Here is a 15476-nt window from a genome sequence, read left to right as displayed (position 1 = left end):
CAGGGTTATATCTGCCACCCTCCAACTTGCCAGTACTCTTCCAGAATCTATAGAATTTTGGAAGATGATAACCAATGTATTCACTATTTCCATAGCCACCTTGGAATGTAGCAGTTATACCTAATGTTTTAACCAGGTAAGGATGACATCTGTAATGGTTGAAGTTGGAGATAACTTTATTCTCTAACAAAGGAAAGATTTGTCAAGTGGTTTTCAATCTTCATTGTTTGGCACTATGCTGAGACTCTTTATCCAAACTGATCACGCAACAGAGATCAGTGCACATTACTGAATCTCAAAAGAATTAAGTACTAATCAGCCAGCAGATCTGGGAAAGTACTCCAAATTCTTAGGTTAGCTGTGCTTTTAGGGCACAACGTAATAGATCAGTCTGACCTTGTCACCATATAATGTCTTTGTGACCCTTTGTCTGCTTGTTGCCACTGCTTCTTTTCGGTAATTGTGTATTGTGACGCCTCAGAGGGTCCAGATCTCAAACTGCATTTGAATTAAACTGCAGGTTTTAACAGTTCTTGGTGTTCTGTCTTAGCCACTAGTAGAGGCACCATTGCTCAGCGTCTTTTCTAAACCTTGAGTCCTATGCATTTGAACAGATCAAATTGGGCAATGCGGTATCAGACTTCATAGCAATGACTGAGAGCCACTTGTATATAAACTGCTTTTGAATATACCTACCTCTCCAAGTCTTAATCCTTTATCTGTGTCTTTGCTTTTAACTGTTCCAGGCTATGGTGATCATAAATGGCTACCTGTACATATTTGGCGGGACAACTGGTTACGTTTACAACACAGATTTGCACCGATTAGACCTTACAGCTCGGGAATGGATACAGCTTAAACCAAATAACCCTCCTAGTGATTTACCCGAAGAAAGGTGAGCCACGGCTGATTAAATGGCTTCTTGAGCTTCAGATCTTGTTGGGCTTGATTTTTTTCTTTTGCATCTTAGATGCAACAGATGTTTAGCATCAATTGGAATATTGCAAAATTGGACTGCATTCAAGAGAAACTTCTTAATCTGGCATGAAACAAGCCCAACAGAAGTGGGTGCAACTCTAGATTTAGTCTTAAGGAATTAAGCTGGGCAAGTTGATGAATTAGAATGGGGGGATCATTTTGAAGGTAATGACAATAATATAATTAGATTCAGCATCATTACGGAAAATGACTAAGAATGGGAGTAAAAGTTCTACAATGGGGAAGACAGATTTTACAAAACTGAGTGGACTGGATACAGCTGTTAGGAGGAATAACTGTCACAGCAGTAGGTGACATTCAAAAGTGAAATTCCCAGGCACAAAGACAATAGTACTGCCAAATCTGGAGCCCCGAGTTATCCAGAAGCAGGCTGAGGTAAAGCAGAAAAAGAAAACTTGTAAGTCACAAAAGACTTTGAATGTAGAAATTGTAAGGAGAGGTGATGGCCTAGATTTATCCCTAGAGAATCCAGAAACTGAGCTATTGTTCTGGGGACCTAGGGTTACAGCAACTAGTGGAATTTGAATTCCATCAAAAATATCGGGAATTAAGAATCTACTGTTGAGCATGAAACCATTGTCATTGCAAGGAAATCCGCTGTCCTTACCTGGTCTGACCTACATGGGACTCCAGAGCCATAGCAATATGGTTGACTCTCAACACCCCACGGGCGACTAGGGATAGGCAATAAATGCTGGCCCAGCCAGCAACACATGTTCCACAAGTGAATAAAAAAAGCTAGAAGAATTTAAAGTACGGGTGTGAAGTGGGGCAGCATGATAGCACAGTGGTTAGCACTGCAACTTCACAGCACCAGGCACCTGGGTTCAATTCCCAACTTGGGTCACAGTCTGTATGGAGCTTGCACATTCTCCCTGTGTCTCTGTGGGTTTCCTCCACATTCTGAAAGGCGTGCTGGTTAGGTGCATTGACCTCAACAGGTGCTGGACTTTGACTCGGGGAATTTCATAGTAATTTCCATTGCAGTGTTAATGTAAGCCTTGCATGTGGGTAATAAACTTTTTACTTTAAAAGTTACAATGGAAATTTGGGGAGTAGAGCAGATCTAAACAAAAAAATTGACAGGTAAAATTAAAGAAAATCCAAAGATGTTGTATCAATACATTAGGAGCAAGAGAATAATTAAGCAAAATGTAGGACTTCTTGGAGGTGTACAGAATAGTTGATTCAGAAGATGTGGGCATGGTTCTGAGTATCTAATTTCTGCCTTCACTAAGGAATGGGATAGTTCTGAAGTGTACTAGTTGGAGTGTGAAATAGTAGATACAACCAGCATAATGGGAGAGGAATTGGTATCATTCAAGACAGATATATCACCAGGACTGGATCAGGTGAATTGTATCCTAGGCAATTGAAGAAAGCCACTGAGGAAATATCAGATGCTGTGAGGATCATTTTCCAATCGTTGCTAAATATAGTTGAGGTATGGGGTGGCACAGTGGTTCGCACTGCTGCCTCAGTGCCAGGGACTTGAGTTCAATTCTGGCCTCGGGTCAGTGTCTGTGTGGGGTTTGCACTTTCTCCATATGTCTGTGTGGGTTTCCGCCAAGTGCTCCGGTTTACTCCCACAATCCAAAGATGTGCAGGTTGGGTTGATTATCCTTGCTAAATTGACCCTGGGTGTCAGGGATTTAGCAGAGTAAATATGAGAGGTTACAAGGGTTTTGGGCGGGATTGTGGTCAGTGCAGACTAGATGGGCCAAATGGCTTCCTCTGTATTGTGGGGATTATATGTCTACCAAAGGATGGTTGTATCATTATTGAAAAGGATGAGGCCAGTCGGTCTGACTTCAGTGGTGGGCACATTACAAAACAAAGAACAATACAGCACAGGAGCAGGCCCTTCGGCCCTCCAAGCCTGTGCCGCTTATGTGCTCAACTAGAGTATTTGTTTGAATCCCTCTATTTCCAGTCTGTTCATGTGGCTGTCTAGATAAAGTCTTAAACGATTCCAGTGTGTCCGCCTCAACCACCTTGCTTGGCAGTGCACTCCAGGCCCCCACCACCCTCTGTGTAAAATACGACCCCCTGACATCTGTATTGAACCTTGCCCCCCTCACCTCGAACTTGTGACCCCTTGTGTTCATCACCTCTGACGTGGGAAAAGCTTCCCATTGTTCACCCTATCTATGCCCTTCATAATTTTATACACCTCTATTAAGTCGCCCCTCATCCTCCATCTTTCCAGGGAGAACAACCCCAGTTTACCCAATCTCACCTCATAGCTAATACCCTCCATACCAGGCAACATCCTGGTAAACCTTTTCTGTACTCTATCCAAAGCCTTCATGACCTTCTGGTAGTGTGGCAACTAGAACTGGATGCAGTATTCTAAATGTGGCTTAACCAATGTTCTATGTAGCTGCAACATCATGTGCCAACTTTTATACTCTATGCCCCATCCAATAAAGGCAAGCATGCCACATGCCTTCTTCACCACTCTCCACTTGTGCTGCTACATTTAAGGATCTGTGGACTTGCACACCCAGGTCCCTCTCTGTGTCTATACTCCTGATGATTCTGCCATTTATTGTATACCCCCCCACATTAGATCTACCAAAATGCATGACTTTGCATTTATCTGGATTAAGTTCCATCTGCCAATTCTCTGCCCAATTTTCCAGCCTATCTATATCCTGCAGTGAAAAAAATGAAGAAAAATTCTAAGACGCAGGGTAAACTGTCACTTGAGCATGGATTGATCAGGGAAGATTGTCATTCTATCTTAATAGAATTTTTCTTGAATGTTCATGAGTACTGTAGTGGATATTGTCTATATGATGATATAAGCACTTGACAACCTAAATGGCAGACTGGTTAGAAAAATGAAATCTTGTCGGATACAGGGGATGGTGGCAAGTTGGATCCAAAATTGACTGATAGGAAACAAAGGGGTAATAGTTGATGTTCTTGTGATGGAAAACAGTTTCCAGTGGTGTTCCACGGGGTTTGTATTGGGGCCGTTGCTGTTAATTTAACAAATGTGTATATAGATTTGAATGTGGGTAGCATGATTGGAGAATTTGGCTGACAAGGAAAAGGATAGCTATCGACTCCTGAATAACGTCAATGGTTTGATTTAGTGAATAAAGAGGCAAATGAAACTCAGTCTGGAAAAGTGAGAGGTAATGCATTTGGGGAGGGCAAAAAAGCAGAAATTAATCAATGGGAAAATATATAGAGGTTGAGGAAGTGACTTTGGAGTGCATGTCCACAAGGCCTTGAAGGTGGCAGGATAGGTGGAGAAAGCACATGGGATGCTTTCCTTTTTGATGGAGCTAGTGATGGTCCAAAGGCTGCAAATCCCAAAAAAAATTTAAAATACAAATGTATTAATTGCATACAAGTACCTATAAAGGTAGCTTAATGACGATGGCTTTCAGAGGCAACTGTTTGAACTTCAACTCAAAATGCTGGATAAACCCAGCAGGCCTGGCAACATCTATAGAAAGAAATGGGAGTTTATCTTGTGAGTCTGTATGAATCAGTTTTATATTTGCTTCCTTTTAAACAGAAAGCATTGTGTGGATTTTATTAATAGTTGCTAGAGTCAAGTAAGGAGGGGTAGAATAGCTCCCTCCTTTCTGCCACCCCACATTTGACTGCAATTGGTCTGTGTTTTTAAAAAAATACACTCGCCAATTCAGTGAGTCTTTAAACTGTCTACTGTGACTGTAAAAGACGCACAGGTTAAGAGAATAGTATTTATTGTACATAACACCCAATCTATATAAAAAAATGGGGGGCAGGGGGATGCTTGGTGAGTGCAGGAACAGCTGTGTTTGTGAGCTCTAGCACTACTCTTTTCATTTACCCTGATGCGCAGCCCATAAGTATTTTGAAGTGAGAAATCCATATAATATTCCTGGAAAATTTCTGGTTAAGTTTTGTGACAAAATGCTGAATAAAGTCATGAAAATCCTCAATGGAAAGAAGCAGCTGGGGTGAAGTCGAGCCCTCAATATAGTGATTTGTCGTGAATGGCTCTTGATCTGGCGATCTCAAAAGGCAACATGATTAAGGTTACCAACAGCATTGCTGAACTGCTGAGTACTGATTTTTTTTTTTCTTCAGAAAGCTTAATCCTTATTGTCAAGAATGCAGCTTCCTCAGTGGAGGCCTGCTTTTAATTGTTGGAACATCAGCTCAGTGATATTTCAGACATTGATTGATCTGGAGAGCCAGAGCCCAAGGACACACGTCTGTATGACTGGCTTTCCAGAAGGAGCTGAGGGCAAGCTCCCAGATAATGGTTTTGAGAACCATACCACATATTTTTAATCTTGACACTACTGGGCATGTTGATCTTGATGGGGCACGTGCTGCCTGGTTTTCGAGCCTAACCCCCAGCTGGTAATCATGCATTTTCATCATAATCATAGAGGTTTACAGCATCGAAATAGGCCCAACTTGTCCACATAGCTCTTTTTTAAACCCCTAAGCTAATCCCAGTTGCCCACATTTGGCCTATATCCTTCTATATCCATCTAACGCACGTGACTATATAAATGCTTTTTAAAAGACAAAATTATACCCGCATCCACTACTACCTCTGGCAGCTTGTCAATATCCTGTATTCTTGGCTGAGTACACAATGGCAGGAGCTACTTGGAAAATTCTGGAATGCAAGTTATGGCTGTGTCTCTAGAGTCCTGTAAGTGAGGGTGTGCACTGTTATGCCATGTATTCATAGAATTCTACAGTGCAGAAAGAGGCCATTCAGCCCATCGAGTCTGCATCCAACCACAACCCCACCCAGGAACTATGCACATTACATTTACCCACTAATCCCTCTAATCTATGCATCCCGGGCCACTAAAGGGCAATTTAGAATAGTCATTCAACCTAGCCTGCACATCTTTGGACTGTGGGAGGAAACAGGAGCACCTGGAGCCACAGGGAGAATGTGCAAACTCCACACAAGCAGTGACTTGAGCCAGGATTCGAACCCAGGTACCTGGAGCTGTGAAGCAGCAGTGCTTACCACTGTGCTGCTGTGTCGCTCATAGCTTTATCTTATTATCTTGTTTTCCCCAATCTCTGAAGCATCCTTTCATTGTTTGTATCTTTGGAGGCTCTGTTTGTAAAGAATAATCTGAACCAGCTGTGTTGGTGCTCTCATTTCTTTCTGTATGTAAATGTGGAGAAATGATTATGCTGTATTGCAACAGTCCTTGAGAGTTTGTTGGATTTGTAAAAATGGGAAAAATCTTCAATTAAAAAAAATTAACCTCCACCAGTAATTTCAGCCCAATAAGTAGTTTCTATTTATGTCAAGCATTGCTTTATAACGCTCATTTCATTTTTTAAGCAATGTTGGGACCCTTGGTCCAGCTAGTTGGGAGTTAAAGCCTGCCACCCAGATTAGTACAGCCAGTTCGGGGCCTTACACATCATAATACTGCTCAGTGAGTCAGAGGCCTGGCGAAAGTACACAACTCAGTCAGATTCTTCACTACAACAGCAAGAAACTCTCAAGAACTAATGCAGTACAGCATAATCATTTCTCCATATGTATGTACAGAGAGGCAAAAGCACCAATGCAGTTGGTTCGAGTTATTCACTTCATATTGGTGCCTCCAAAGATACAAAGGATGCTTCAGATTGGGGAAAGCAGGATAACAAGATGAAGCCATGAATACAGTAGCAGTAATGCTACTAATTCCAACACTATTATAGTTGTTGTAGGGGTGGATTTCTGAGAGACTGAGTAGTGTACTTCTAGGCCCCTGACTGTGAGCAGTGTTATGGTGTGCCACCCACTAACTGGTTGTATTAATCCAGGTAGCAGGCTTTAACTGCTGGACACATTATCTTGGGAACCATATTCCACTTGCTTCACCTCTCATATCTGCAATGTGCTGCTTTGTCTACATTCTCTAATCCAGAAAGCTGATTGAAATATCACCTAGCATGCTGCATTTCCAATGCAGTCTGTACACAATATGGATGCATTCTAAGATTTTTCCATTCTCTATTCATGAGTGGCTGATTAACATAACTCACTTTTCCATTGTGCTGCTTGCAAATAGGTGCAAGACTCCAAGTGCTTTGTGTGTTAATGACCTGGAATTGAGTGAGAGGCATCATTTCTAAGTTTGCAGGTTAATTCAAAACTTGGGCAAAGGAGTTGGTGACAAACTAGTGAAACCACCTGTCAGATAAATTTCATGTAGAGAAATATGAAGTGGTGCGTTCAGCTGAAGGATTGTCATTTTCTGGGCAGCAGCACACTTTAGGAAGGACATGAGCACCTTGGGGAGGATGCTGAGGAGATAAACTACAATGATACCAACAATAATGGACTTTGGAGAGGTTTTAACACCACATTGAAAAGGCAGCACCCCCGTCAGTACAGTATTCTGTGCCAATCTGGATTGTGTTTGAGTTTTGAAAACAAACCATTTGGAAACCTGGCAAAGCAGAGCAGGTTGGTAGAGGAAGTGCAAAGCGTTTGAGGGGAATGGGCAGAAGTCAAGGGGCTGAAGCAGTGCAAGAACAAGAGAAGTTTGTAATGGAGGAGGATTTGGTGTGTATAGTTTTAAGACAGGAGGAAAACATTAAGATGAGACTGTGCTGAGGCCTTTGGCTGCTAGGAATTTTAAAGTCAGTTACTGGGTAAGGGAAGCCGGTGGAAAATGGAGAACAGTAGGCTGGAATGCTTTGTGTTGAGACAAAGGCCAGCAGGGCAGGCATTGGATCCTGCATTTGGGTTTGCCATTTACAGACGAGGTAATGGACTTGCTGGATTACACTGCACAGCTTCAAGGGGTGGCGGCTGGTGGAAATGGTGCAGGGACAGAAGCACAGTTAAGTAAGAATGTTTGGGGCTACTTGTTTTCAGGTACCGACATGAAATTGCACACGATGGACAAAGGATATACATATTAGGAGGGGGAACATCATGGACAACGTATCCACTGGATAAGGTAGGGAGAGATCACTCCTATCACTAGATCCTGGAGCTGACAGGAAGTTGATAGATTTGCACAATGTTGAGATGTCAAGGCCTTGTAAACACAATAAAAATGATTCCAGCAGAGTACTCCTCTTTGATCGAGTTGATAGCAACTCTCCGATATCAGGCTGGACGAGAAGGGTAATGATGCAGAATGGAATACCCGTGGGTCAGTTTCAGGCTGGAAGTAGGGGACTTGTGGAATATTCCAGGTCCATCAGGGAAGGGAGATGCAGAATGAAATACTGCTGGGGTCACCAGTTGACTAATGTTACTTCCTATCTGCACAGCATTGTGGATATAGGGTTTAAAATTTAGAACAGTTATGCAAATAAAATTTAAGACAAATGTAGAATATTAAAAACTTGGGGGGAAGAATGAGCAGTATTGTTGAACAATGAAGGGAATAGGTTGAACATGGGAAGATCACATGTAGCAGAAGAGTCCTCTCAAAATTGAAACTAGAATGCAAATCCAAGTTTATAGGATAATTTAAATTAGTAAAAGGTGTTTTAAAACTACTTTCAATTAGTTTCACCCAATATTTTAACCAGGCAAGTATTTCTGGATATTAGGGGAGAATTCAAAGTGCAGTGAAATGCTCGGCTGGAGAGCTGCAAGGCACAACTCAATGGGTTGAATGGTTTTCTCTAAAGGTTCTAAATCTGCATCAAGACTATTTCACAATGTTCTGTTCATAATCTGTGGTTGGTGGAATAAAGGGAAGTTATGGGGACATGCTGAAATATAACATTATTTACCCTGTTTCTTTCTCTCCCTCAAAGAATTCAATCCAAGATTCATTTCATTTTCAGATACATGCATATAACCTAGAGACGAATACATGGGAGGAGATGCAAACAAAACCACAGGAGAGAACAGGCAAGTCTGGAATATATTGCTTCTGCCAAATGTTTCCAAAGTAAAGGGTCATTGAACCCTGCATTTTGAAGGAATTTTTTGTAATCCCTTAGCCCCTCTTTCTACTGACTTTTTTGTTCTCATCTATTGCATCCTCTCGCACGTGTAATTGAATCTGCCTCCACCATTCTTTTGAAGCGATGGTTATTCTCTGGATTCCAATCACTTTTTAAAACGTGATTTTGTGTTGCGTTTGGTTCTTTGATAAATCACTTTATATCTCTGTCCCCTAGTTAGAAACACAGAAAAACTACAGTACAAACGGGCCCTTCGGCCCACAAGTTGCACCGATCATATCGCTACCTAATTGGGTTTACCTATAACCCTCAATCCTATTAAGTCCCATGTACTCATCCAGAAGTCTCTTTAAAAGACCCCATTGAATTTGCCACCACCACTGATGGCAGCCGATTCCACTCACCCACTTTCCTGACCTTGAGTTCTTGACCTTTCTATAGGAACAGCTTCTTTCTATCCACTCTGATATCGCTATCTATCCTCATGATTTTGAACATCTCTACCAAATCTTTTCTCAACCTTCTCTGCTGTAAGGGGAACCACTTTTCCAGTCTCTCCATAGGACTGAGGGTTTTGATGCCTGGAAACCTTTTTAATCTTTCCAACAGCTTCTCTAAAGCCTTTCTAAAATATAATGCTTAGGATTAGACACATTGCTTCTGCTGTGACTAGACCAGAATTTTATGAAGGTTTGTCATAGCTTCTTTGCTATTAAACTTTCTTGCTATTGTGTCTTTACTTATAAAACCAGTGTCCTATATGCCTTTTTAGCTGCCTTCTCAAGCTTTTCTTGTCATCTTCAATGATGCACATATGCATCCAGGTTTCTCTGTTCCTGCCCCTGATTTAGAGCTGTATCCTTTATCTTCTATTGCCACTTTTCATTTTTTAACAAAATATTTTGCTTTGCATTCCTGTGTTTAAATTTAATCTGTTGCATATCTATGTCACGGCACATGGTGTTTGCATTTAGGAGTTACTTTGAATAAAGCTCACTGGACTGAGCCATGTATGTTGTTGAACACCAATATTTAAAGAAAATGATTTTAAAATGTGAGATTATTGCTGCATCTGTCCTTGGTTGTTCTTGTCCAGCAGTTTCTTTAATACAACAACCACATGCTTTTAAATAAGCAATCAAAAAAATCCAAGGTTGCTTCTGAGATGAAAAAGTATGGAAAATAGATGCATTAAGAGAACAAAGAAAAGAACAGCCCTGTGGTCCTCCAAGCATGTGCCGGTCATGATGCCTGAACTAAACCTGGGGGGGGAAAAGCCTTTTGTCCTTACCGAGCCTGTATCCCTCTATTCCCTCCCTATTCATGTACCCATCCAGGTACTTCTGAAACGGTGCTTCCACCACCACCACCTCTGGCAGTGTTCCAAACATCCCCACAACTCTGTTTTAAAAAAAAAACCTTGCCCCTCTCCCTTCCAATCTACCTGAAATGTTTTCCCCCTCTCACCTTGAACCTGTGCCTCCTTGTACTTGACACTTCCGCCCTTGGAAAAAGCCTCTGATTGAACACCCTGTCTATACCCGTCATAATTTTTTGTAGACCTCTATCAGACCTCCCCTCAGCTGCCATCTTTCCAGTGAAAACAATTCTAGTTTATTCAGCCTTTCACACTCTCAATCAATCAATCAATCAATCAATCAACCAACCAACCAACATCCTGATGACGCTCCCTCGCTCTTCTAGTAGTGTGGCAACCAGAACTGCATGCAATATTCCAAATATGGCCTAACCAAGCTTTTATATAGCTGCAATATGATTTCCCAACTTGTACTTAATGCCCCAGCTGATGAAGGCAAGCATGCCATTTGCTTTCTTGATCACCTAGCCACCTGTGTTGCCACTTGTAGGAAACTGTGGATCTGCACACCCAATCCCTCAATATTAATGTTCCTGTGGGTTCTGCCGTATACTGTATAATTCGCACTTAAATTTGATCCTCCAAAATGCATCACCTCTTATTTGTCTGGATTAAACTGCATCTGCTATTTCTGTGCCCAACTCCAATCTATCTATTGTATCACGTGACAATCCCTGGCACTGTCCACCAATCATTGTGTCATCTGCAAACTTACTAATCTGACACTCTACATTTTTGTCTAAATCGTTGATATATATTACAAACAAGAACCCCAACACAGATTTGTGCAGAACACCACTAGCTACAGATCTCCATTCTGAAAAAGCACCTTTTCACTGCTACTGTCTTCTATGACCAAGGCAGTTCTGTATCCATCTAGCCAGCTCACCCCGAATCCCATGTGATCTTAATTTTTATACTAGTCAGCAATTTGACAAGGTCCCACATGGCAGACTGAAGTCCATATAAACCACATCCACAGCCCTTCCCTGGTCAATTATCTTTGTCACCTCTTCAAAAAAAACTCAATCAAGTTGGTGAGACATGACCTTCCCCGTATAAAAACATGTTGCCTGCCACTAACTAGTCCATTTTCTTTCAAAGGAACAGTTGAGACCTGACCAGAGGTTTTGTTGGAAAGATTGGCTTTGAGGCATTACATAGAATATACAGCACAGAAACCAGTTGTATATGCCTCCATTTGAGCTATGTTTCTGTCTTCCTCATCCTTGTACAGCCTCCCCTTGAATGCCAGCTATGCTATTTGCCTCCAATGCTCTCTGGTAATGAGTTCCACATTCCCATCATTCTGGGTAAATAAGTTTGTTCTAAATTCTCTAATTTTGTTTTAAAGTAACCATTAGAGGTAGAGAGATTCTTCCTGCTCAGAAAGGACAGCAGGACTAGAGGGCACAGCCTCAAGATAAGGGGGGGACAGTTTAGAACAAAGTTGAGGAGGAATTTCTTCACTCAAAGGGTGGTGAATCTCTGGAATTCTCTGCCCATTAAAGTGGTGGAGGCTACCTCACTAAATAAATTTAAGTCACGAGTAGATAGGTTTTTGACAGACAAGGGAATGAAGGGTTATGGGGAGAAAGCGGGAAAGTGGAACTGATCCACTTCAGATCAGCCATGATCTTATTGAATGGCGGGGTACATAGAACATTACAGCGCAGAACAGGCCCTTCGGCCCACGATGTTGCGCCGACCAGTTTAAAAAAAAAAATGACCCACTAACCTAAACCAATCCCTTTTCGTCCATAAACCTATCCACGGATCTCTTAAACGCCCCCAAACTAGGCGCATTTACAACCGCAGCAGGCAGGGCATTCCAATCCCTCACCACCCTCTGGGTAAAGAACCTACCCCTGACATCCGTCCTATAACTACCCCCCCTTAATTTAAAGCCATGCCCCCTCGTGCTAGCTTTCTCCATCCGAGGAAAAAGGCTATCACTGTCCACCCTATCTAAACCTCTAATCATCTTATGTTTCAATAAGATCCCCTCTTAGCTGCCTTCTTTCCAGCGAAAACAACCCCAAATCCCTCAGTCTCTCCTCATAGGACCTCCCCTCCATACCAGGCAACATCCTGGTAAACCTCCTCTGCACCCTCTCCAAAGCTTCCACATACTTCCTGTAATGTGGGGACCAGAACTGCACACAGTACTCCAAGTGCGGCCGCACCAGAGTTGTGTACAGTTGCAACATGACGCTGCGACTCCTAAATTCAATCCCCCTACCAATAAACGCCAAGACACCGTATGCCTTCTTAACAACCTTATCTACTTGATTCCCAACTTTCAGGGATCTATGTACACATACACCTAGATCCCTCTGTTCATCCACACTATTCAAAGTCCTCCCGTTAGCCCTTTACTCAACACATCTGTTATTCCTACCAAAGTGAATTACCTCACACTTCTCCGCATTAAACTCCATCCGCCTCCTCTCGGCCCAGCTCTGCAACCTGTCCAAGTCTTCCTGCAAACTATGACACCCTTCCTCACAATCTACCACACCTCCGACTTTGGTGTCATCAGCAAATTTACTAATCCACCCAACTATACCCTCATCCAGATCATTAATAAAAATTACAAACAGCAGTGGCCCCAAAACAGATCCCTGAGGCACACCACTCGTAACCGAACTCCATGACGAATATATACCATCAACCACCACCCTCTGTGTCCTATCTGCTAGCCAATTCCTGATCCAATTTCCTAGATTACCCTCAATCCCATACATCTGCATTTTCTGCAGAAGCCTACCATGGTGAACCTTATCAAACGCCTTACTAAAATCCATATATACCACGTCAACTGCCTTACCCCCATCCACCTCTTTGGTCACTTTTTCAAAAAACTCAATAAGGTTAGTAAGGCACGACCTACCCGCTACAAAGCTCGAGGGGCTCGATGGCCTACTCCTGCTCCTATTTCTTATGTTCTTATCTTGCATCGAAGATGGTTAGTTTTGATCTTCCCCACAAGTGAAAACACTCAGCTGCTGTTTCTAAAGGAAAAATTATTTTAAAATTATACGAGTATATTGTATGATAATTCAAAGTTAACAAATCCAAATGAATCGATTTCATCCAATGTTGGATATTTCTCTTTGCAATTGCTCTATTTACAACATTAATTTCAAATACATAATCCGACAGGTTTTTTGTAATTTCTAGTCAATCGGATCCCTATGGTTCAAGGACCTTATAGACAGCGCCTTTTGCCATTATGTCTTTGTGGCAGCTACTTTAGTGCAACTGTTGTCCTGGACTTTAGTGTTACCCATTGCACTAAAAGGCCAAAGGTTTCAACCAGACCAAAGAGCATCTTTCACCAAGTTGATGGTCCTCCAGTCACAATCAATGGATGTCTTGGTTTGCAGCCCAGAGTGGAGTTTGTCTTACTAATGGATTTGGCCCAATGTCTGTGGGAGTTTGCGCATTCTTCCCATGCTTGCGTGGGTTTTCTCTGGGTGCTCCGGTTTCCTCCCACACCCCAAAGATGTGCTATTAGGCTGATTGGTGTAATAAATTGTCCCTAAATTAGTTTTCCCTCAATGTGGAATGCCATAAGCATAGATAAGGATCATGGGTGGAGGGGGGACTCGTAATGTTAAAATGGCGGTACGGGCTCGTTGGGCCAAAGGGCCTGTTTCCTGGGCTGTTTTGTTCTTTGTTCGTAAATTTGCATTTCTGTTATCTTATAAATCCTTTTAAACCCTCTAGTTCCTCTGTATCCTTTTTATAATTTGGTGATCAGAACTGCATACAGTTCTCCTATTGTGATCTAACCATGATTCAGTGCAGTTTCAGCGTGACTCATTTACTTTCTATTTTATCCTTTCAGAATAAATCCTACTGCTTGTTTTTATTAATGTGTTGCTAACTTGTTAATTATTTTGCATGTTTGTATTCCTTTTCTTCTCCACCCATTAGCTGCTTATTTTTCAGGTAATAAGTGACTTTGTTACTAAAATGTAACACCACACATTTATTGATGTTGAAATTAGTTTTCAAATATGCCCATTCTGCAAGTTTATTAATGTCTTATGGTAATTTGTGACAAGCCTCCATACTGAATATTCCCCCACTCCCAATTTGTGTTAGCTTTATCCTCTGAGCCTGATTACTGTATTTTAATATTTCTCTCAAATGCAACATGTCTACCTGATCTATCTTCCTGATAAATACTGAAGCAAAGTCATTATTTAGCATTTCTGAATTCTGCTATTTCTGCCTGTGGTTTTATGCTGTGCATCCCTTTGGCTGTATTTCCAACCTGACTTTCTTTCTCGTTTGTGTCCGTGGAATATGTTACTATTCCATTCTATTAATTTTTGCCTTCCTAATTTTTTGACAGCTTTGACTCTCTTCATATTCTCCTTTTGTCATGCTATCTCATCCTGCCTATGTACTTTATACCTCTCTCCTTAACCTCACCCCCACCCCCCCCCCCCCCCCATTTTTGCTCTCTTAGCTAATATTTTCCTGGACTGTAAGCACTCCTTTTTAAATGTTTTCATTTCAATGCTATGCCATTGTATTGACCATTTTATTTTCCCATGCCTGAATTTCAATGGCCCAAAATCTGCTTTTTCTCTCCTATTAACCTAATCTTTATCACATTAATGTTCTGTGTTATCTTGCAGCATATTACATTATGGTCACTTTTGCCAAAATGTTCCCTGCATTTACTTGTCATCTGTTCTGGTTCATCATCACTTGCTCCAATAAGGAGGGAAGGACCAGAGGTTACTAAAGTGAGGCAGCTGCAGGCTTTGAAGCCAATGAAGAGTTTCTGGGGAGATGCTCAAAAGGTCAAGACAGAGACCAAAGCTTGCAGGAGGGGTTAGAAAGTTCTAAGAGGTTGCAAAAATGAAGTTTGTTGGGAGATGTGATGAGGAGGTGACATGCCCGTTATTGGTGCAAATTTGTCCAGGAGATTGGCTTTACAGCATGATTGAAAACTATATGAATTTTCTATTTGTGAACTCAGTTGAAGCTTATTTCTCCCTGCAAACTATCTCCCCTTGATCATTTAGTGTCTGTGTTCTTAACTGGGGCTTGTTTTCTTATAGGTTTTCCTGCAGCGAGAAGATGTCATAGCTGTGTACAAATAGGGCATGGTAAGTGGGGGCTTTTGGCAAGAATGTTTAGCTTGACACCAGAGCTGTAA

At 41.7% G+C, this 15476-nt stretch overlaps 1 protein-coding gene across 2 annotated transcripts in view; it reads left to right on the top strand.

Moving 5' to 3' along the window:
* Positions 1-15476, top strand: part of klhdc10 (kelch domain containing 10) — a 44221-nt gene that overhangs the window by 26068 nt on the left and 2677 nt on the right. For both annotated transcript variants that reach the window (XM_080207627.1, XM_080207628.1), the window contains 4 exons: positions 747-895; positions 7865-7949; positions 8794-8860; positions 15379-15426. In XM_080207627.1, coding sequence (XP_080063753.1) covers positions 747-895; positions 7865-7949; positions 8794-8860; positions 15379-15426 — 349 coding nt within the window. The remainder of the gene's footprint in view (positions 1-746; positions 896-7864; positions 7950-8793; positions 8861-15378; positions 15427-15476) is intronic.

This window comes from Carcharhinus amblyrhynchos, chromosome 19, assembly GCF_965287045.1.
Source record: "Carcharhinus amblyrhynchos chromosome 19, sCarAmb.v2.hapA, whole genome shotgun sequence".
NCBI classification, from domain to species: Eukaryota; Metazoa; Chordata; class Chondrichthyes; order Carcharhiniformes; family Carcharhinidae; genus Carcharhinus; species Carcharhinus amblyrhynchos.
This window is presented reverse-complemented; position numbering and strand designations above follow the sequence as displayed.